Source organism: Fringilla coelebs, assembly GCF_963513975.1.
Source record: "Fringilla coelebs genome assembly, chromosome: 5".
Taxonomy (NCBI): domain Eukaryota; kingdom Metazoa; phylum Chordata; class Aves; order Passeriformes; family Fringillidae; genus Fringilla; species Fringilla coelebs.
The window spans coordinates 49651469-49672141 of NC_140033.1; the positions used below are offsets into that span (position 1 = coordinate 49651469).

The 20673-nt window shown below is 48.7% G+C and overlaps 2 protein-coding genes across 2 annotated transcripts; both read right to left on the reverse strand.

The window, feature by feature from the left end:
- Positions 1–4940: 4940 nt before the first annotated feature.
- Positions 4941–15057, reverse strand: MIEF1 (mitochondrial elongation factor 1). Its single transcript, XM_084205343.1, has 5 exons — positions 14919–15057; positions 12847–12995; positions 12565–12745; positions 10274–10536; positions 4941–9199 (listed from the first exon to the last, which is right to left on the reverse strand). The coding sequence occupies exons 2-5, from the start codon at positions 12988–12990 to the stop codon at positions 8393–8395; spliced, it is 1395 nt and encodes a 464-aa protein (XP_084061469.1). The 5' UTR covers positions 12991–12995; positions 14919–15057; the 3' UTR covers positions 4941–8392.
- MIURF (mitochondrial elongation factor 1 upstream open reading frame) lies at positions 14943–15569 on the reverse strand. The gene has a single exon (XM_084205344.1). The coding sequence runs from the start codon at positions 15310–15312 to the stop codon at positions 15100–15102; it is 213 nt and encodes a 70-aa protein (XP_084061470.1). The 5' UTR covers positions 15313–15569; the 3' UTR covers positions 14943–15099.
- Between the last annotated feature and the right edge of the window lie 5104 nt (positions 15570–20673).

Here is a 20673-nt window from a genome sequence, read left to right on the forward strand (position 1 = left end):
TCATGTCAACTCTTGTTCTTCATGGGCCTGTAGTTGATGCGACCCCCCTGCAGACTGTGTGCTCCGTGTCTATCAAAATGTATGTACCTGTAGGTTATCAGCATCTGCTGGAGTCACACGTGCCAGGTGTCTTGTGCCCTTCTGTGCAAGAGGATGAAGAGGACAGTGACAATGCACATTGCTCATTTTCTGCCAGTGTGAAGTTAGCAAGAGCTGAGGCCGGACAAGCAGGTACAGATTATGAGACTGCAGCGTCCCAGCCCAGACACCAGTGAGTGAGTTAACTTCAGTGCAGTTCTCCTTCAGTGTCTCAGTGCCCCTCAGAGCAGCCAGCACCAGGGCCTCTTGCTGTACCAGCCCAGCAGTTCACCGCACCCCTGAACCCAGTGCTGAAACCAGCAGCTTCAGCTGGAGCAGGTGGGAAGGTTTGAGGGATCTTTTGGGGATGTGTGAGATGAGATCTCTTTGATTCTGGTGCTGGCTAGGAGCTTCAGTAAGAGCACTGACACAACAAGTGTTCAGATGAAGCTCTGAAACTCATTTGAGGATAAGCCACTGTTGAGGCTGTAGCTGCCCAGGTCCCTGGGGAGGAATGCTGCAGCCATTATTCAGTAATAATTTTCCACTCTCCATAGGCAGCAGCTTCTCAGTGATTTACCAGCAGACTTTGTACTGTTTTAATATGTATTTGTTTACAAAGGAGGAGAGAAAAAATCCTGGCGGATGTTGACACAACTGTGATACCATTGAGTTTATAGCTTTTCCTGATGGAATGCCATTTTCCCTCCTAAGGTCTCTGTCTCTCTTTGTTAGGTGATTTGGCAAATTATGTCAGAAAGATTCTTTCAGAAGACTTTGAGCCTGTTCTGCTCCCTCCACTTGTATATGGACTGACGGGTGGCCTCCTCAGGTGTGTTACAGGTGGTCTGGCCATAGGCAGGCTGGATAATAGTCCCCAAAGAAGACTTTGTAGCCAAAGTACCATATTTAGTAGGTGCTACGGCTTCTCAACCCACCTGCCCTCTTGCTGCCATTGCTCTGGTGCCTAGTGAGGGAGGTTTGCAGTTCTCTTAATGGGAGGAGGTTTCTGTGCTTGACTGCTGAGAGAACTGGTTTGAGACCTTACCCAGGTCTATCAGGAGCCAGCCACAGCAGCCCAGCTCTGCTGGGGAGGCACAGAGGGTGAGACTGTTGAGGCCCTGTCCTGGCTTCTGGAGGAGACATCTCTGGGTTTGAGGCAATGCTGGTGCTATTCAGGAAGGTAGCATTTGAGCCATTCACCTGTCATGCAGTTTCAGCAATACACATTTGGATGCTGAGCACTTATCAGAAATACAGGTCTCCCCTAGGCAGGGCAGGCTCACAAAAGGGTAAATCTGTCCCAGGGCACAAAGCTTGGGAGTCACCAGTCTGCTGGTGACACCAAACATCCTCCTTGGCAGTGCAAAGTGATGGACTGAAGATGCATCATTCTTCAGTCATTATCTTGTTTTACATAGAAAATGAAAAAAAAACCCAAACCCAACAAAAGTAAAAAAAAAAAAAAAAAAAAAAAAAAATAAAAAGAGAGGAGAAAGATTCCTAGCCCAAAACATAAGCTCACTGCTCCTTGTTCAAGAAAAGGCAGCAGTGCTGGGTGCTTCCTACTGTCTCTCTCACAACCAAAGGCAGTGATTTGGAAAAGAGAAGGTTTGTGCCTTGGTCACGTCCTTGCCTCAGCAGAAACCAGCCTCCCTGTGAGTGCCAGGGAGCTGGGCCCCTGCCAGCGTGCTCTCTAACAAGCACCATGGGAGCTGCAGCTCTGCAGCCTCTGGGACTGCCTTGCCTTGTACTGCCTTGGCTGCAGCACACCTCTGACAGTGCTGCAAACAAGCAGCAGCTAAGTATGATTCACATCTTATTATTCATATAAGTGCTGGTACTTACTGTCTCCAAGGTCCCCTGTGCTAAATGAATTCAAGAATCTGAAGGCAAAAATGTCATTCTGCCATAGTGCTTCCAGGAACAATTGCTTCCTGCCTTTCAAGGGAGGTAAAGAGCCCACCAGGGCCCTAGGAGTTTTGAAGTAATGCCCATTGTGGGAGGTGAAGAGCCAACACAGTCCAACATTTGCCATCTGTGCCCTCGTGTCTGCTGCCTCTGAGGCCTGTCCTTTGCAATGCTGAGCACAATGAGACAAGAGAGTTGTACAGGACTGGGATCCTTGTAGTGGGATGTCTTATGGGACAGCGTCATCCCTGGGCTTCTGTAGAACAGTGACAATTCTTCCACAGAGAGAGGAAGGGGAAAGGTGGAATTGCACTGAAGCCAAGGAATTGTTGCCTAACAATCCTAAACAAAACAAGTAACACAAGTGAGCAACTTTTGTCCTTTATTTGTATGGAGAAGGCTTTTCATGAAGGATGTGCTTAGAATTAATATATATATATATTTCCCTTGAGAAGCCTAGCACTGTTTGTTAATAGACAGATCAAAGAACTACTTAGCCACAGGAGCCAGGGAAATTGAACCAGGGCAGCAAAATAAAAATCAATCTAACTTTTAGTGTGTTTAATGTGATTTGGTTCAGAACTGACTTCTGCATGAGTACTTAGCAAAGCTTAAGATGACGAGAAGTTTGAGTTCCTTGAGCCAAACTCTGTGTCCTACTCTCTTTGGTTTTTGTAAAATGACAAAAACGTTTCCTATCTACAGAGTGATTTCAGATCTTCCCTGCCTTACCCATTGGTCTTACCTCCCTCTTTTGCCTTATTGTTTGCAAGATTATTCCACAGGATCACAGACCGTAAAGAAAGTTGTAATAGCCTGCTCACCAGCACATTTCTGTGTCCTTCACTTGTGAGTAATTGAGTAATGCTCTCCTTCTCAAAGTATGCTAGTATAAATTTTATCCTTGATTGTGCAAGAGACATTAAACCTATTCTAAGAAGGTTTGCATGTTACAAAAAAAAAAAAAAAAAAAAGAGAGAGAGAGAAAAAAAGAATAAAAAGTAGGGGAAGGATATTTCTTGAATCCTTCAGATCATAAACTCAGGTAGTAACTCAGCCTGACAAGGATAAAGAAGATAAAATCCAGATATCTCAAACAATTGCCTGATAGTCTGGACAGCAGCAGTTCTCCTGGGGCTGGAAGCCAATACTGGGTTTCACTGGTAGGAGGTAGAATCTCCCATTTCTTCCTTGCTGCATCTGTGGGTAAAGCCCCACATTTCAAGATCCAGTCCTAGATTCAGTGAGCCATGCTGGAGCCATTGAATAGTGTAGGTAGTGAGCAAACATATCTTATCTGGAAGAAAATTTCCTCATTTGGAAGAGGCTCCTCTTTTTTTCTCTGAAACTAAAAGTTGGAAGAGGCGCTTTTTTTTTTTTTAATATGAGACTAAATTTAAAAAGGAGCAGCTGTCTGCAGCTTTTCTAAAGTTTAGAATATTAAAATAAACCTTAAAAAACCATGTACGCAACTAAGTATTTGGGAACAAAAAAAGAAACATTATTAATGCAGTTCAACAGTTTAGCATAATAATCTCAGATTTGGGGTTTAGTCATCCTTTCTTCCCCAGTTTAAGATTAGATAAAAAATAGGCTAGCATTTATGTATTTATTTTTGAAATTAAGAGATACAAAAGTAAATAAGTAAAATGTAAACTCAGCTACATTAATATCTGGGACAGGACTGTGGTTATATAACAAAGTGGGCAAGATATTTTGCTTATTCCAAAATTCACTTTCCTCCTAAGGTGTTGTTCCTTAGGCTAAGAACAAAAGAGATTCTAAGTCTTTGCAGCCTGGAGAACTACTTGTGCTCTTCTTCTTTGTAGCAACTTTTTCCATACTTGCAATAATTATCATCACTCCACTCAATTATTTCTTCTTTACATTAAACAGACACTTATCTTTTGATCTTTCCTCCCTATTCATGCCAGGACAGCTTTTATGCACAGGGGCAAACTGCTGCATCTATTAACCATGTATTGCAGGCTCCAGGCATTCCAGGGGCTTTAACTTGAGGGGATAATGCCTGTCAGAGATTTCACAGAGCAGCTTATTTTAGCTGCTCCTGTAAGACTCTGTATGGCATGAAATGTGCTTGATCTCATCTGATCTGTTTCTACAGAACAGATTAAAGGAAAAAAAAAAGCAAAGCAACGCAGGCAAGGGATATTAGAAAAAAAGTTGGAGATGTGGACTCCCTTTGTATCATAAAATACCCTCTAAAACAGTTAATTACAGAGTCCTCATTAAGACAAGTCTTACAGGACAATGTTGCCACTGTAGCCTGTCTTCCAAGAATTAAGAATCCTGGGACCCATCAAAAGCAGCACGACTTCACATGTTATTTGACATCCAACATTTCCACTCCACCTTCCCAAGCAGGCACATAAAACTGGGTCTTACTGTAAGGAACTTCACCACACCAGACAAGAGCCTCTGGCAAAGCAGCTTCCTCGCTGCCTCAAGGCTGATGCCTGGATAAGAAAGGACTGCACTTGGGAGGGGAGAGGCCTGGCACACAAAAACCAGGGCGTGACTGAACAAGGGTGGGGGAGCCCGCAGAGGAAAGTTTAATATTCCAGAGGCACGGAAGCCTCTGAAGTCTGGGGAGCCACATGAAAAGCAGGTGCCTGTGTGGACACGCAGCCTGCCGGGGAGAGGAGGAGAGGCTCAGCGCCACAATTACACATCATCTTGTGACTGGCGTGAAAGCTGCCAGGGGCAGGACGCTGCTGCGGCAGCTGATTGCTCCCTCGAGACAAGCTGCAAAGTGCTGAGTGCCCAGAGCTGCAAAGGGAAAGCAAGTGAATCACCAAGGGGCAAGTCAGTCCCCAAGCACTGGTGTGGTGCAGAATTATATCAGCATGAAGGTAATGCACCGAGATGAAAGCAGAGAGAGATGTTCCTTTGTTTATAAACATGCCAGAGACAACCAGGTTATTGTGGAAAGTAATTTTATTTCAGAATTCCACACACTCTGTCACAGATCATGCACTTGGACTTTCCCCTTTGCAAATCCACAGCCTCCAGGCCTGGGAGAGATGAGGCATCATCTCTTCACTTCTCACTTCGTGCCCACATGCTAAGAATGAGGGCCCTGATGGCAGCTTGCCAGGGGGCAGAAAGCAGCCTCTTGTTTCCATAATTGCTTTTAAACACGAGAAAAGAAATCCATCTGACTTGAAAGATTAGCAGTGGAACTCAGCAGCAGTGAAACCCACAGCTGAGCAAGTTGGTCCTCACCCTGTGGTTACAGGGAATAAGACTGACAATCTCATGGGAAGCTTGTGTGAGCTAAGCTAGAGCAGAACACAGGGAGACATTCTTGGAGCTGAGGCAGCCACCAGCCCAATGCATACCCTGGGCCTCTTACAATCAATCTGTCTGAGCTGCTCTGCCAGGAAGGTGGCCTGGAGCTGCCCTTTTCACATTCAGCTTTAGGTTCTCCTGCTCTGTGCTAGAGATTTGACCAGGAAGTAGCCCACCTGCAAGTAAGCCAGCCCTCCAGGCTGTACATCAACACATGTACTGCATTTAATACTGAAAGGTGCCAGTTTCAAAGACTCTGCAACATTCTGTTTGACCCAAAGGCTGGGTGCAGCATTAGTGGTTGTTTCCTGCATACTTTCCCTACACCTTCTTCCCTGCTTCTATTGCCTCTTATACCTGACTCTGCTCTTAAAATATTTTCCTAGTTGCAGTGTCCCTGTGACCCATCACATCTTTGGCCTTTGTCAAGACTGCCACTGCCAGGGCAGCTATTGCGTGCTGTGGTGGCTGCCTGTAGGAAGTGATCATTTGCCTCCTGAGAACAGGCTCATGGCTAGCTCAGAGGAGGGCAAAAGTGAAGGGAAGAAATGATGGAGATGGTTGATGCAAGTGAAGTGGAGCAGAGTCTACGAAAAAGGCAAAAAGGCAGCTTCAGTCTCCATTTGATACACAAATTGAGCTCAATAGCAGCAAAAAATGGCCATAAAATATTAATTCATTAGGTTGCCAGGAAGAAGTAAAAGCATTCATGTAAAAAATTATATATATAGATATGTATGTGACAACTGTTCTCAAGTCATATCTTACCTTTTCTGTATCTAGAGTTTTGATCATTGCCAACCACACTGCTGTTAAAATGTGAAGACCACAGTACTGGACTCAGCACCAAGTCAGGGGTGACATCACACTGAAGAAATGAGCTTTGGGGGAACTCCTGACAACCCAGGTATTTTAATATTTTTGTTGACCTTCAAGTAATTAAAAACAAGGGGAATTCCCCCCAATAGCCTATAGGCTCCAAGTCTCATCTGTCTGCTTTTAGGGTAGAAAGGCTGACATCAGAAAGGCAGTGGGGGGCAAGGGAAGGAAGAAGGAAAAAATCTGGGAACCAGAGTGAAGAGCAATCAACAGTTGAACAACACTGACTGCTGCAAAACTTACAAAACACAAAGTCATACAAACGGGATTCCTGTTAACCTTTGATAGACTATAGACTTTATATACACACACAGACTCCAAAGTACACATCTGGCAGTCTAGAAAATACCAGTACCCTAAGGATTAAATAATTTAAAATGCAATGTTGCGTTATCACTGTATACAGAATGCTATCTGACACACTGGCTAAAATGGACGGATTGTCCGAGAAATTGCTCCCTCCCTCACCTCACCAGCACTGCCTCTAAAAAAAACCCAGGGTGAAAGACTTCCCTCCGTTGTTCCCCTCCTGAAACTTCTCTGTCAAAGATGGGGGAAGTCCTGAGAGGAAGGGAGGAGAAAAGGAAAAAAAGGATTCCTGCTCCCTCCAAACTCTGCTGCTACAGTACTCCTCTCCACTGGCTAAGGAGGCTGGACAGCAAGGGTGAAAAAAGGCTCCTAAAGCAGGGAAAAGGCAAACATGTTTCTGAAACAATACTTATGCTCGTCTTTTGAGATACACACAGAGCTCCACACTTAGGGGGACACCTTCTCTCCCACTTTTTGAAGACAGCAGGTGGCTTAATTCCGAGTATAAAGAGTCTACAGCCTGAGAGCAGCCACAGACAGGAGTGAGCAGAACTGCACTGCCAACAGGTCCAAACAGAAAGAATGGGAAGGTGTGCCCTCACCAGCTTTCTAAGAGTATTTGTAAAATGGGAGCACTGGAAAGTCAATACATGGGAATGAGGAAGGAGATGGACAGCCTCACTTCTGGGGAGGAGACTAAAGCACACAGAGCAGATGGCAAAGCTAATATATATCCCTAAATGCCAGCTTTGTATATGTACCCTAATACCACTGTATGGGACAGAAGCTTGCTGATGTCACCAGTTCAGTTCTATCACCTTCACAGCCTTTAGAGCTGGTGAGAATCTGGCTTGTGTGTGCTTATTCCAAAGCCCTTTGAGGCATGCAGTCTTGTTTCCGTCTCTTGTAAACCAAAACAGCCATAAGCTCTTGGGGGAAAGATGAAAAAAAAAAAATCCCCATTCCCATGTGTGTCTCCCACCCCTCCCTTATAATCACCCTCTCTTCCTCTAGGCCAGACAACTGAAGAGCTGCCTTGTTCTCCACTCCTGAGGCCATTCGCAGCAGATCTGGCTAGGCAGGAACAGCAAGCTCTGCTCCTTCAGCCTCATCACACAGACCACAAAGGTTCCTTCCTCCCCATGGCATCTTCAACAAGAATTGCCTGTACAGGATGTTGTGTTGCAGCAGACTGGACAAATTTTGGCCCTTAATCCTGAACCCAGCTTGCAAAGGATGAGAAGGCTCCATGGGAGCAGGAGCTGCGGGAATTCTCCAATTTCAAGCTCTACAGCCCTAAATATTGCCAGTGTAATCATTATCCACTCAGAAATACAAAAAGAACCCTATCCAAAATATCTCACTCAGTCTGCCCTGCATGACTGGGCCAAAAGGACATAAAAGAAAGGAAAGTGAGACAGTGTAGGACAGCAGAGAAAAAGAAACATAGGGCAAAATCAGGCTGGAGGAAATTAAACAACCTCAGTGCAAGTCTGCTAAAATCATCACTGGATTTACCAGCCCAGTTCCACCTTCTTCAGACCAAAAAGGGTTTGCTGCAGTAAGTGTACTACAGAAGAAAGAAGTGCATAGTTTGGTTTATTTTTTTGGTAGACACTTAAAACTCAGCAGAATTTATGTGAAGATCTCAGAGCTGCAGTTTTAGCTTCTCTTCCCTAGCCAATGGGTACCTGTTGGGGCAGAGATGGTGGAAATGGACCAGTAGCACCAAGAAATTCAGTGGGAGCACCAACTCCAAAGCAGGAATTACTAATGAACCAAAAGGGGGGAGTGGTGAAGAGAGAGAGAGAGTGAGACAGGGAGAAGTGGAGGAGACATAATTCGCAGTAATCAAAGTCTGCATTGGCTAAACCCTATCAACACTTCCCTAGGTAAGGCCCCATTACGTCTGCAGCAAGACCTCTGGCTCCGACAGAGAGCTGTAGAGGGTGTAGCCCAACTCATCCACTTCTTCGGGGGTGAGCTCTGAAAACAAGTTCACCTTGGGGTTCAGGGCACTAGGGAGGACACCTGCCTCCAAGTAGCGGATCAGCCCCTTCAGTGCCTGCAAGAAGCGGTCAGCCAGCATGTCCTGGGACCAGTCGGACTCCTCCTGGGAGAGGTGCAGGATGACATTGGTGAGCTGGCTGGCAGTGAGGTGTCCCAGGGCTGGGTTTAACTTGCACACTGCTTTGAAGATCTTGAGGCACAAGCAGCGGCAGCCAGAATCCCCCTGGTCCAGGGCACGGAGGCGAGCCGTTTCCGCTGGCCGCAGGCTCAGTCGCCACAAGTTGTCATTCTGGGCCAGTCGGTGAGGTTTGGCAACGAGGACGATGTCCCCCAGTGTCAGGGATGGTAGAAAGTCAATAAAAAGATGCCGATCTGCATCATACTGGACTTCCAGAGTCAAATCTGCTGGGGGAGCCGCTGGACGGATCACATAGTCCAAGAGACTCCCGATTGCTGGCCAGTTGATGGACCCAGCTACAACTTTTTCAAAGGTGTCTGCTACAGTTTTGGGGGAAAGGTAACCTCCCACCACACAGCGGTCCCAGTAGCTGCTCCCGCGAGGAAAGTACTCTGGGTTTTCTCGACGCACCAAGTAGAAGCCAGGAATGTTCATGATAGTGTCCTCCCCGGGGATACACGACCACAGGTTCTGCTCCAGCGTGAGAGGTACAATGAGCTGGATGTGGTCAGCTGTAACTACCTTTCACAAGAGAGAAAAGACAGTAAGAATAAGCTTTCTCTCTCCACATTCATTTTATTCACCACCTTTAGATAGCCTTCTGTCCAAAGGAACCTGAAATAAGGATTCAGCTGTCTCGTTCTCCTCTCTGCGTGGGATTCCCAGCCTCCCTTTGTTAAAAGGCATTCTGAAGGACTATTTCCAGCCATCAGTGGGAAAATTCCAAGGTAAAGTTGAAGCTAGTACTTATGTGGTATGTACTATTTAGAGACCTGACATGGACTGCATATAGATGAATCATTCTGCCACATATTGCTTTAAGTCTGCTCCTTGGTTGTGAGGCGCAGCTGGCCTAGGGCATGGCAACATCACAATTTAAACAGGAGACAGAGTATTAAGTTTCTTGACAAGTTGCCATGGTTTAGTAATCCAGTGCTACAGCTAGGTACACTGCCCTCACCTGGTCTGCTACATTGTTTGGAAAAAGGTCGTTAAAGATCCCTTTTCATCAATGTGATTAAGACCCCAGGTCTAAGTTTCACTGGACATTCCATGCTCCATTCTGGAGCTCTGACTCAAACAAAGAAGTGTGCCTCTGAATCACTCACTATAGCCATGGGCATCTTGCCATCAGGGAGATACTGCAGAAGGGACTGCTGTCCAATCCAGGTCTGTCATGCATTAAAAAAAAAAAAAAAAAAAAAAAAGGGTAGGAAAGACCTACGTGAATACATGTGAGTTCTAAGGGAATGTATTTTTACATTTCTAAGGGAATGTATTTGGATGGTTACAGAGGGATGGAGAGAAAACAAACATGTACTGGAGAAACAGCAAGAAAAACACAACTAAAAGAAGAGACAGAGGGGAAACCAAGAAGGACAAAACAAAAAGCAAAGGCTTTGCAGACAATGACAGAGCAGCCTGGTCATGCCTGTTCAAACAGCACTGTGGAAATCAATGCCTGCCTCCACAGTGGGAAAGGCAACACCAGGGGCCTTACTACTGAGGAATGCTGTGCTGAGCCAGCAGCGCCATCAGGGAAGCCTGAAAGGTCCCTGTGTGCTCAGGCTCCTGACCAAGGAGCCCAGGAGTTACCTGCAGGTCGTCGTAGAGGCTGCCGCTGAGGTACATGTCCCGCAGGGGCATGTCGGGCAGCTTGGCGCGCAGGAAGCTGCGCAGCTCCGCACAGATATCCACGGCCGCCTGCTTGGCCCGAGCCTGCTCGTCCGCCGGGATCGCCACCCGCCGCCGGTAGTACGCCAGCAGCTTCTCCTGCAGGGACAGGCGAAGGCGGGACTTCTTCAGCTCCACCTGACTCCTCTTGGCAGATGGCTTAGGCTTTGTGGGTCGAAAGAAGTCTGCAAGACAGAAGGAAAACTGTTGAGGTTGCGGCTGATTTTGCTGCGAAGCGTTGCGCAGAATAGAATCCGCGGAACTGCGGCCTCCCAGTTCTCAAAAAGCCTTTGGCAGACATTTTGCAGGCTTTACACAGCTACCACTCCAAAGGGGCGTGCTGAGGAACTTCAAAACATACTAGTAAGAGCATCAAAATGGATGAAAACAAGTTACTGGATTTGAAATTTAGCCAGACTAATACTGTGTACAAGGCTGTAATTTTAATGGCTACGTGGGCAATATCTCAGCTCAATTTAATCAAAAATTCAGTACTGTTACCAGTTCAAAAGCTTTCAGTGTGATGCCAGATCAGTGAATAAAACACTTTTGAACGACCATCATGATCTCTTTGAGTTTTTACCATTGAAACAGATTATTACAAATTACCAGCCAAACCCAGTCCTGACTAGCATGTGAGATCAGAGAAGACTGCGCCACCTGGAAATGAAATAATTGTTGGGAGTCCGATCAGCAGTTATTACATGATGAGCTGACAGATCCTGAAGCCATGCCAGCTCAGGCCGTCAGAGCTCCAGTGATACTCCCACTGAAACCTTCACTGCAAAAAGACCAGAGAGCCCACTCAGAGGCACAATGCAGCAACACAAGGTTTACATTGTACCTGCATTACTAAACAACGTCTGAGCTGCACAGATTCTCAGGGTCCCTTTTTTTCTGACTGGTTTCCCAAAGAAATAAATCAATGCTTCCCATCCATTCCAGATTTCTCTTAACATGGATGAAGAGTTTCAGAAATTAACAATGAGAATTAAAGGGGAATTACAGATCTAAGATAACTTTGGAAGGGCTGTGATACCTAAGGGGGGCAGGAGAAATCGCCAATTAGTGGCCCCATTAAAGCAATTGGCTGTTGCCAATTTTTGTTTGATGATTTGTTAGATGATTTGGCCACACAGCACATGAGGAATGGCTGACCAAGCTGTACACAAAGCCATCTATCCTAGCCTCAAGCAGCTGCTGTCTCTTGTCCCACTGGACAGATTTGAGCTTTTTTGGACAGATTTGAGCTTTTTTCATGTAAAAGAAATAATGCACTAAACCATAGGGAAGTCGATTTCATTGCCTATTTATGAAAAAAATTATTTTTCCATACTGAGTTTTAATTTATGTGTAATTGAAGAATTTAAGACACCATCATCAATGCTTTTATTACTCAGCCCATATGCTTGGGGACTCCAATCAAATTGTCTAGACCCATTTAACACAGCTGTCTAGTTTTTAATTTTTCCTCAGCAGAAAAACTATTGCCATCCCAAAGACAACTTCTTTTAAAATAATCTGGAAATCAAGTTAATAGCCTGATTCTGATTTTTAGTTTAAATCTCCAAGTATAAATCTCCTGAAATGAGTGATCAGGAATAGAAAGTAAAACCATTGAGAACAAAGAACCAATCACACATGTAACAAAACATGGTTGGATTCTAAATTACTGTTATCCCACTCAGAAAGAAAACTACAGGACACTTCCTGTAGACTATTGAAGAGAAACACAGTGATAAGCAGCACTAAACAGGGAAACAGGATGATCCAGAAATTATTTGGAAAACAGTAGCAATAATACAGGAAATACTGTTACAAACTGCTAGTACATTCACAGCTCGAATACTCCCCCCTTAAAAAAATGCAAGCAAACTGGAATGACCCAAAGAAAGGCAGCAGAGTGTTTGAAACAAATGGAATAGCTTTCTATCAGGAAAGATTAGATACTCAGATTGAAAGAGCAAAAATTAGGGAGATTAAAGCTTAACACCATGAAGTCATAAGAGGAATGAGGAGTGCAAATAGATGACCATTACTGACTAGTTCCCAATGTCAGTTCTGATTTTTGAAGTTACCAGTGGACCTGCTTAAAACAAAAACATAAAAATCCAGAGGCCATAGAGGGTATTTCCTTCCTCTGCATTCCTCTGAATGCAGGGTTTATAGGCCTGGATGACTCTGTGATGCAGGAGGCTGACCATGCCTCTTACCAGTGTCTGCAGCTGAAGGATCAGTGGGAAGGGTCTGCAGGGAGCGGCTGAGGCTGGTCTTCATGTCCTGGGTCAGCAGGCGTGAGGAGGAGCCCAGCCAGTTTGGCTCTTCCCAGCTTCTCTTTCCCGACTGGCTCAAGCGAGTGGGGCTGCTGGGAGCACTGATTGCCCGGTCGTACATCTAAACCGGGGAGAGTTTGAGTCACTGAGTGCCCATTGCTTGCACCCCGCTGGCGGAGCCGTGCCCGGTGCCAGCTGTGGCCCTCCCTCACTCCCTCTCACCCGCTTGACGGCCAGCGTGGCGATGCCCAGCATGGCGGCGCCGCCCACGCCCAGCACCAGCCGCGCGTTGGCCAGCACGAAGTCGATGGCGGTGCCGATGCCGTTGTCATCCTTCTTCCCTCTGCGCTGCCCAGCGCCTGCCATCGCACCTGTGAGGAGCGGGAGTTACACGGCGGCACAAAATGACGGTTCACCCCCTCCTCCCACACCTCACACCCCCGGGTTTTACCCCAGGAAGGGACCACACAATCCTGCATCCTCTCCAATAACGTTCCCTCAAACTGCTGCTTGTTCCCAGGGGTGCCAGGACAGTACTGACCCAGCAATGCCTGAGGGAACGCATTCAAATTTGAGGTTTCTAATAATTGAATAGGTTTAATGAAAGAAAGTAGAAGTTACTTCCACAGTATTTTGCAATAAAATCCTGCATATTAAGTAAAACCCTTTTTTTAGATTGCAAGGTAAGATGTATTCTACTACCACCTGTATGGCAGTTGTCTGGTGTCAAGTGGGCAATCCTCTCTATCTCTCTCCCTGAGTGATCACAACCACTCCTCCCTAGGGCAGGGGACATCCGCTGATAACAGGCTACTGAATGTCACTGTACGGCTGATAAGAACTACAGCATCCCACGGTGAGATGCTCCACCCAGAGGGAGGAGCCAAGCATTGCTGCCCAGATACAATCTGGAGGATCTGACACACCAGCAGGGCTTCCCACTGGATTCCCCAGAGGAACAGCAGCTGCCTCTACTTCCACGGATCTGTGGAAGAGTACACCCTTTTTCTACAGGATCCCCGGCTCCAACAGAATGACACTCCAGGAGGGCTGCAGCCCATTTTCCAACTGGACTGCTACCAACACCCTGACCAACAGGGTGTCAGATTGAGTTCTGACTCTGTCAGTGTTGTTCTAGTGTATTGCATTGTTTTATTTTATCCTTTCATTTTTTTCCTTCCCTATTAAAGAACTGTTATTTTCTGCTCCCATATCTTTTGCCCAAGAGCCCCTTAATTTAAAATTCATAGCAATTTGGAGGGGTGAGGAAGGTTTGCATTCTCTATTTCAGGGCAGGCTCCTACCTTCTTTAGCAGGCACCTGTCTTCCCAAACCAAGACAACCCTCTAACTATTCACATATTTTTCTCATCATTTGTGCTTGCTCACAGACAAGGCAATACAGGGTTGGTCAACTGTCTGGCACAAAGTGGAATCTTCCCAAGAACTGACAGGCAGTCTCAGAGCTTCCATTCACAGATTAATTTCTGAACAGTGTCCAATCCCAGATACTTCAAAGACATCAAAGAATCAACAGCAGAGACCGCAACACATCATAAAAGGAACAGCTCCCTTGCCTTCATTTGATGTTTATTCCTGCCCTCGAGGCTGGTGGGTTTGACTCTCAGACAAATAATGTAAAACACTGACATGAATATTTTCTTACATGTGTACTTTAGTGTCCTCAAATTTCCATTTAACCTGACCTTGAGATTTAAATTTAAGGAGTCACTCAGGCCAACATGGCCTCAAGCTGTGCCAGTAAAGGCTCAAAGTGGACATCAGGAGAAATTTCCTCACAGAATGGGTGATTAGACATTGGAATGGGCTGCCTAGCGAGGTGATGGAGTCACCATCCGTGGGGGTGTTTAACTTGGATGTGACAGGCAGTGCCATGTTCTAGTTACAAGGTGGATATCAGTCAAAGATAGGACTCAATGATCTCAGAGGCCTTTTCCAACCTCAATGATTCTGTGATCCTGTAAAACACACTTTACCATCACTCTAGCCATAGGGGGATCCCCAGTGAACCAACATGAAAACACCAAGAAACTCCTGCCCTGTGACTTTAGGTCTGTTTTCTGAGTCAGTGTCCAAGGCTCTGAGCCTGCCTGCCTGATTGGGGTGGTTTAAAACTGCCCTTTTTTTTAAAGCCAAACCAGCATGAATGTTCCTGCCTGGATGAACCAAGAATACATTCACTTGTCACCCCCAAGCAGAACAAACCCCACACTTTCACAAAGCTCACTGTACAGCACTATGAAGAACACGCTTATATCATTGTAGATGACCTACCTGTGACCTAATGCATTTGTGAAGAGAACAGGAGAGCCCTCCTGGTGTGCCTGTGGAAGCACCTTCGGGATTTCTTCAAGAAAGTGGTGGGTAGTGAGTGTCAATCATCTCTTCTGGCTGGCGAGGGGATTTGGGGAAGAAGAGGGAGTTACGTGTGACCGGGGGGAGCTACAGGGAATGACTAGACCAGGCCCCCGAGCCTGCTCTGCAGGAAAGCCTGCCCCTTCTCCAGCTGCCTTTCCTTGTCCTCCAGCCGCTGCAGCCCCTGGTTCCGGCGGAACTCGCGGCGGATGGAGGCCAGGTAGAAATCGCGGTCGGTGTAGCGCAGGCCGCGGCCGCGGCGCAGCAGAGCCCGGTACAGAGTCAGCACCGCCTCCCGGGACCACGCGGCCATGGGGGACAGCTGTGCGGCGCGGGCGGGCGACCTGCAGAGGAGTGACCGAGGGCGGGATCCGGGTCTGCTTCTCCCTTCCCGAGGGACCCGCCGGCCGCCTGCGACGGGCGGGCCCCGCTCGGTGCCGGTGCCGGGGCCGCCCGTCCAACGGCGCGGGGTAACGGCCGGGCCGGGGCGCGGGGGCCGCTGCAGCCCCGCGGGAGGAGCGCGGCCGCCCCGCTCTCACCGGGCTGCGCGCGGGGCCGCTCCGGGGCCGCTCCCGGGGTCACCCGGCGGCGCCGCGCTTCCGCTTCCGGGCCGCGCCCCCCCGCCCGCCAATGGCAGCGCCGGCGCCGCGGGCAGCGAGCCGTGCGGGCCTGAGGCGGCGGCGGCGCGGCGCTGCCGCCCCCTGGCGGCCGGGAGGGGAGCTGCCCGCGCCCGGCCCACCCCGTTAGCCTGGGATGCTCCCGGTGCCCCGTGGGGCTCCGTGTGCCGTGTGGGGCTCCGTGTGCCGTGTGGGGCTCCGTGTGCCGTGTGGGGCTCCGTGTGCCCCGTGGGGCTCCATGTGCGGTGTGGGCCTCCGTGTGCCCCGTGGGGCCTCCGTGTGCCCCGTGAGGCTCCGTGTGCCGTGTGGGGCTCCATGTGCGGTGTGGGGCTCCATGTGCGGCTCCGTGTGCGGTGTGGGCCTCCGTGTGCCCCGTGAGGCTCCGTGTGCCGTGTGGGGCTCCGTGTGCCGTGTGGGGCTCCATGTGCGGTGTGGGCCTCCGTGTGCCCCGTGAGGCTCCGTGTGCCCCGTGGGGCTCCGTGTGCCCCGGGAGGCTCCATGTGCCCCGGGAGGCTCCATGTGCTGCAGCACAGCGTGCTGGGCTGCCAGCCTCAATTGGCAGCGTGTCTGCTGTGCGCCACGGTGACAGAACAGCGGATTCCGTTAAGTTGGAGAAGACCTCTGAGGGCAGGGAGTCCAGGCTCTGGCTGAACAACACCTTGACAACCACATCATGGCACCCAGTGCCACATCCAGTCCTTCCTTAAACACCTCCGGGGACGGTGACTCCACCACCGCCCTGACAGAACATCCCTAATGTTTAATTGCCCTTTCTGCAAAGGAATTTCCCCTAATGTCCAACTTGACCCTCCCCTGGAAGAGAGCAGTGCTCCAATGCTGCATCTCAAGGTACTTCTGACTTCTGGGATGCTTTTTACAAAATAATGTACGAAATTCAAACTCTTTTTCTGTATCTCCAAGGAACCCCCACAGACCAGGGCTTGGTCTGGAAGCCTCAAGGCTCTGGGAGAAGGGCAGTAGCTGGCAGCCTCTCTGGGGTCTGTCTGAGCTGATGGAAGGAGACTCCCAAAGCCAGAACTTTTTGCTCCACTGTCCAGGTGTAAATCCCACTTTTCCATTCTCACCTTCTCTACTATGAGGCGTCTCTGGGGCATATATATTTCTCCTTAGCCATCTCCTCCTCCTCAGGTCCTAGCTAAATATAAAACATAATGTGCTGTGCCTCCCCTGGAAGGGAGGGTGAGAGAAGGAGCAAATGGTGTGTGACAGAGGAGAGCCACATCGCTTCACACAAATCTCAGCAACACCAGATATGACAGTGATTGAACTAAACAGGAAGAAAAACAGAAGCTCTGGACTGGCTCGCTCAGTGCCAATCTCCTCCTGTTCATTTCCTTTCTGAGATAAACAACCCCAATCATTTTGATCTCTCTGTGAGCAAATTTGCCATGCCCCTAATCAGCCCTTTCTGAGCAAGGCTTACTTGAACTGCAGACAGTATTCCCAGAGAGGCTGTGCTAGTCATTTACATAATAGCATTATCATATTTTCCATATTATTCCCTCCTTCTTCCTTCTGCATGCTAATATTTTGTGTATGCTTTTTTTTTAACTTGCAGCTACTCTCAGAGCCAGGGTTTGTGTGACATCCATATTATTTCTTGGGTTGCTAGAGAACATCTGGAGCTTTGTAATTCTTATGTGCAATTTGTTTTCCCTCTTCTGACCTTGCACATACCCAGCTGATCCTTGGCAAATATGTGGTGTTCCCCATTTGCCACATTTGCATTTTACTCAGTGTTTTTTTATCTCCTCAAGAGTCGATAGCTTTGAGTCAACTTTTAAGAATGTTCGGTATATTGCTCATCTTTTTTTCCAGATCATCAGTTCATATACTGGGCTATTCAAGTCCTCGGAGGCAGCGTTCACATTCCCTACTCTTAACCTGCTGCCAGAATGAAAATTGATCTTTGACCCTTCCTCCCGGCTTCCTGCCTCCTCCTTGGGTTGTTAATCCTCAGAAATACTTCCCTTCTCACGAGCGGGCTCTGTCAGCCCTGGGCAGGTGTGCTGGTCAGCCCAGTCCCCAAAATTCTCAGCTCTGGATCAAAACTTGAGCAGCCACATGTGGCAAACCCCTGGTGCACTATCAATGGGATCTGCCGGGTCAGGCTGAGAGGGATGGACTTCCCTGCTGCCCTCCTGCCATGGCAGCCAAGGAGTGCCACCTCCGTGAGCCCCCCTCCCCAGCCCGGCCCCTTGGTTGTGCCTGTTTTGGTGTTTCTCTCGGTTCTTTCCCCCAGGCTGGCTGCCAGCTCCCGGGCCCCTTGCCAGCAGCTGCGTGAGAGCTCCTCCACCCAGCCTGTGCAGTGTCTCTGAGTGCCCCAGCCCCTTCGAGCGCCCCTGCCCACAGCCCTCGCTGTGCCCGCTGTCCCCCAGGGCTGCCCACGCCTGCGCTGCGGGACAGGGGCCTCAGCCTGCCCCTTCTCTCTTGCAAAGAGGAGGGTGAGCGCCAGGGCCGAGCAGCTGGGACTGACCCGCTCCAGGTGCCGTGCGAGTGGAGGTGCCTGGAGGTTTACAGAGCCATTCAGAGACCCTGCTTTTGTGAGTGCTGTTGTCACCTGGCCTCTGGTGACACGCTGGGGGTGGTACCTTTGAACCCTGCCTTGAGAGAGTGAAGCAGGATCCCCGTCTCCAGGGTTTCCCAAACTCTGCTGACCCGCTGCACGCAGCTGGTGGGACCCACCCAGCCCCCCAAAGTCTTGTGCTGCCCTGAGGGCCCCAGGGCCCCCTTGCCTGCAGAACCCTGTTGCCCATGGACTCACTGGGAATGGGGTTCCCCTGTGATTCCAGCTTTTATCCCTGTACAAGAGGGAATTTACTTGCCCTGGCAGGGCCAGGTGCAGGCAGAGAGGAGGGAGCAGACCTTTTCTGTGCTCCTGGAGAACAATAACAACCTTTGTTTCTCGAAATGACCAAGTGAGCTTGAAATTTCAAAGGCAGCATGTGTGACAGGGCACAGTAACTGTGCTGTTACCTGGAAAGACTAAGGTGTCCCCTCCTGTCCCCCACCTCCTTGGGGGTCTCTGGAGCTGCCACTCCTCTGCTGTCTTCTCATGCTTGCAGCCAGTCCTCCCACTCAGGCAGCCACTGCCACAGGCTTTGGTGGCCACTAAAACCAGCAAATGGCTGCCCCTGAGCCCAGCTTGCGGCCTCTGCTCCTGGGAGCCAAGTGCCATGCTCAGGGCTTCCCACCACCTATTCTGCAAGGGCAGGACCATTCCCAGCCAGGGAGACATCCCTGTGCTGCCTGTCACCAGCCAGCAAACCCTGCCTGGGCAGCAGGGAGGTGAATGTGAGCCTGAGAGCTGCAAATGGCATCTTGGAGGGGCTGTGCAGGGATGGGACACAAACTGTGCTTGGAAGCAGAAGGCTGGTCTCTTAGAGGAGACAGAAAACAGTTCTAAAATGCGAGGGGGAAGATGGATAGTGACCCACCAATGGTATCTGAGCTTGAGCTCAATATTTTTAGTATATCTTCTAGTAAATGGACCTCGTAGGAGGCCTTTTGGCAGTCTCAGGCCCGTTCAACAGCTCTCTCTCTAATTGCAACTCTGTTTCTTTACTTTTGTTGAGCAGTCATGGGGATTAATGGCATTTGAGATCCTGCTCTCCAGCTGTGACAAGCCAGGAGGGGCAGAGGCTCAAGGGTGGCACACGTGGCTTCATTCCCTGAAGCCCCAGGAGCTTTGATGCTGAGTGCATGTGGGAAGACAGGTGGTGAGGGAGGAGAGACCCCTGGTGCACGGCCACCTTTCAAGGAGCATCCCTGATTTAGAGCTGAAACCCACATTTTAGTAAGGACAGTAAATATCTGATCTGGGAAGCCAAGCTCAGGGTGTGTTTTTGACGGGGGGAAAAGGGGGAAGGTCCCAGCCTCGCTGCAGCTGAAGTGGGGCTTTTCACACCCCCAGCCTTCCATCCCTGCAGTGCGAACACCGTCAGCAGCGAGTGGTCTCCTGTGTGAAGCAGAGCTGCTGTCCTGTGAGGGGCTGCACTGACAGTCACTGAGGAGGCTCAGTTTTATTACCTAACACATTGAAATTGCTTCTGTAGCACTTTTACAATTGGTCTGTGCCCACCTTCATTCCCAGCACGACTCATATTTCTTCAAACAAATTTCTCCATGGCTGGGTTTGTAGGGGACTTTTCTCATTAGTCCCTGACTGGTAAGATTCCATGCCCTGGCCTCCCCCACCCCATTTTTCACTTTGCACCAGCTGCATGCTGCAGGAGGCTTACAGAGCCATTCAGAGACCCTGCTTTTGTGAGTGCTGTTGTCCTTGCAGTCTTGCATCCCTACGACAGCCCCTGTTTTCCGCAGGGGAAGTGTCGGCAGAGAGCAGAGGGCTTGCAGCTGGTGGTACCACCTGCCTGAGCTGAGCTGCACATGCTGACCTCAGGCTTTCTTGTGCTCCTTTGCCTGCTGTGTGCTGGGATGAGGCACTCTCTGCATGAACATGGGATTTTGGTTTGTGTAAGGGCATCCTGGACTCCAGCATCAGGAATGGTTTGGTCCCATGTACATACTAGACCACCTGAGAAGGACATGGCTGCTCTATCCTGCTGCTTCTCTTCTTTTTCTAAGCAAAGGCACCAATTGCACACCTTGCCTCAGTAAGTCACAGGCCCTTAGATTTATTTTTGTCCCATTTATCTGGTTCTGGTTTTGCCATGGTCAGACATTCACTTCTGGGTAACAGTTTGAGATAAAAGCTTTAAAAACACTGCAAAGCAAAAAGAAGTGGGTAGATGTTTTCTACATTCTTTTATTTTTGTGTGTATGCCTGTTTCTTAGTAAGTGTCTGAGGGGGGAAAAAAAAATATATATATATATATCTGATGATTTGTTGCTCTCTCTTTGGAAAAAGTCCAGACTGTAGAACAGGGCTAAAATGCCAGGAAAGAGTTTGCTGCATAGAGGCAGGCTTATGTTATTTTATTTTATGCATTCCTTGGATAACATATTTTCTCTAATTTCAGATCCTGGAGAAGTCATTTTAGATCTTTATTCAGTACAGCTTATTTGCTCTTCTT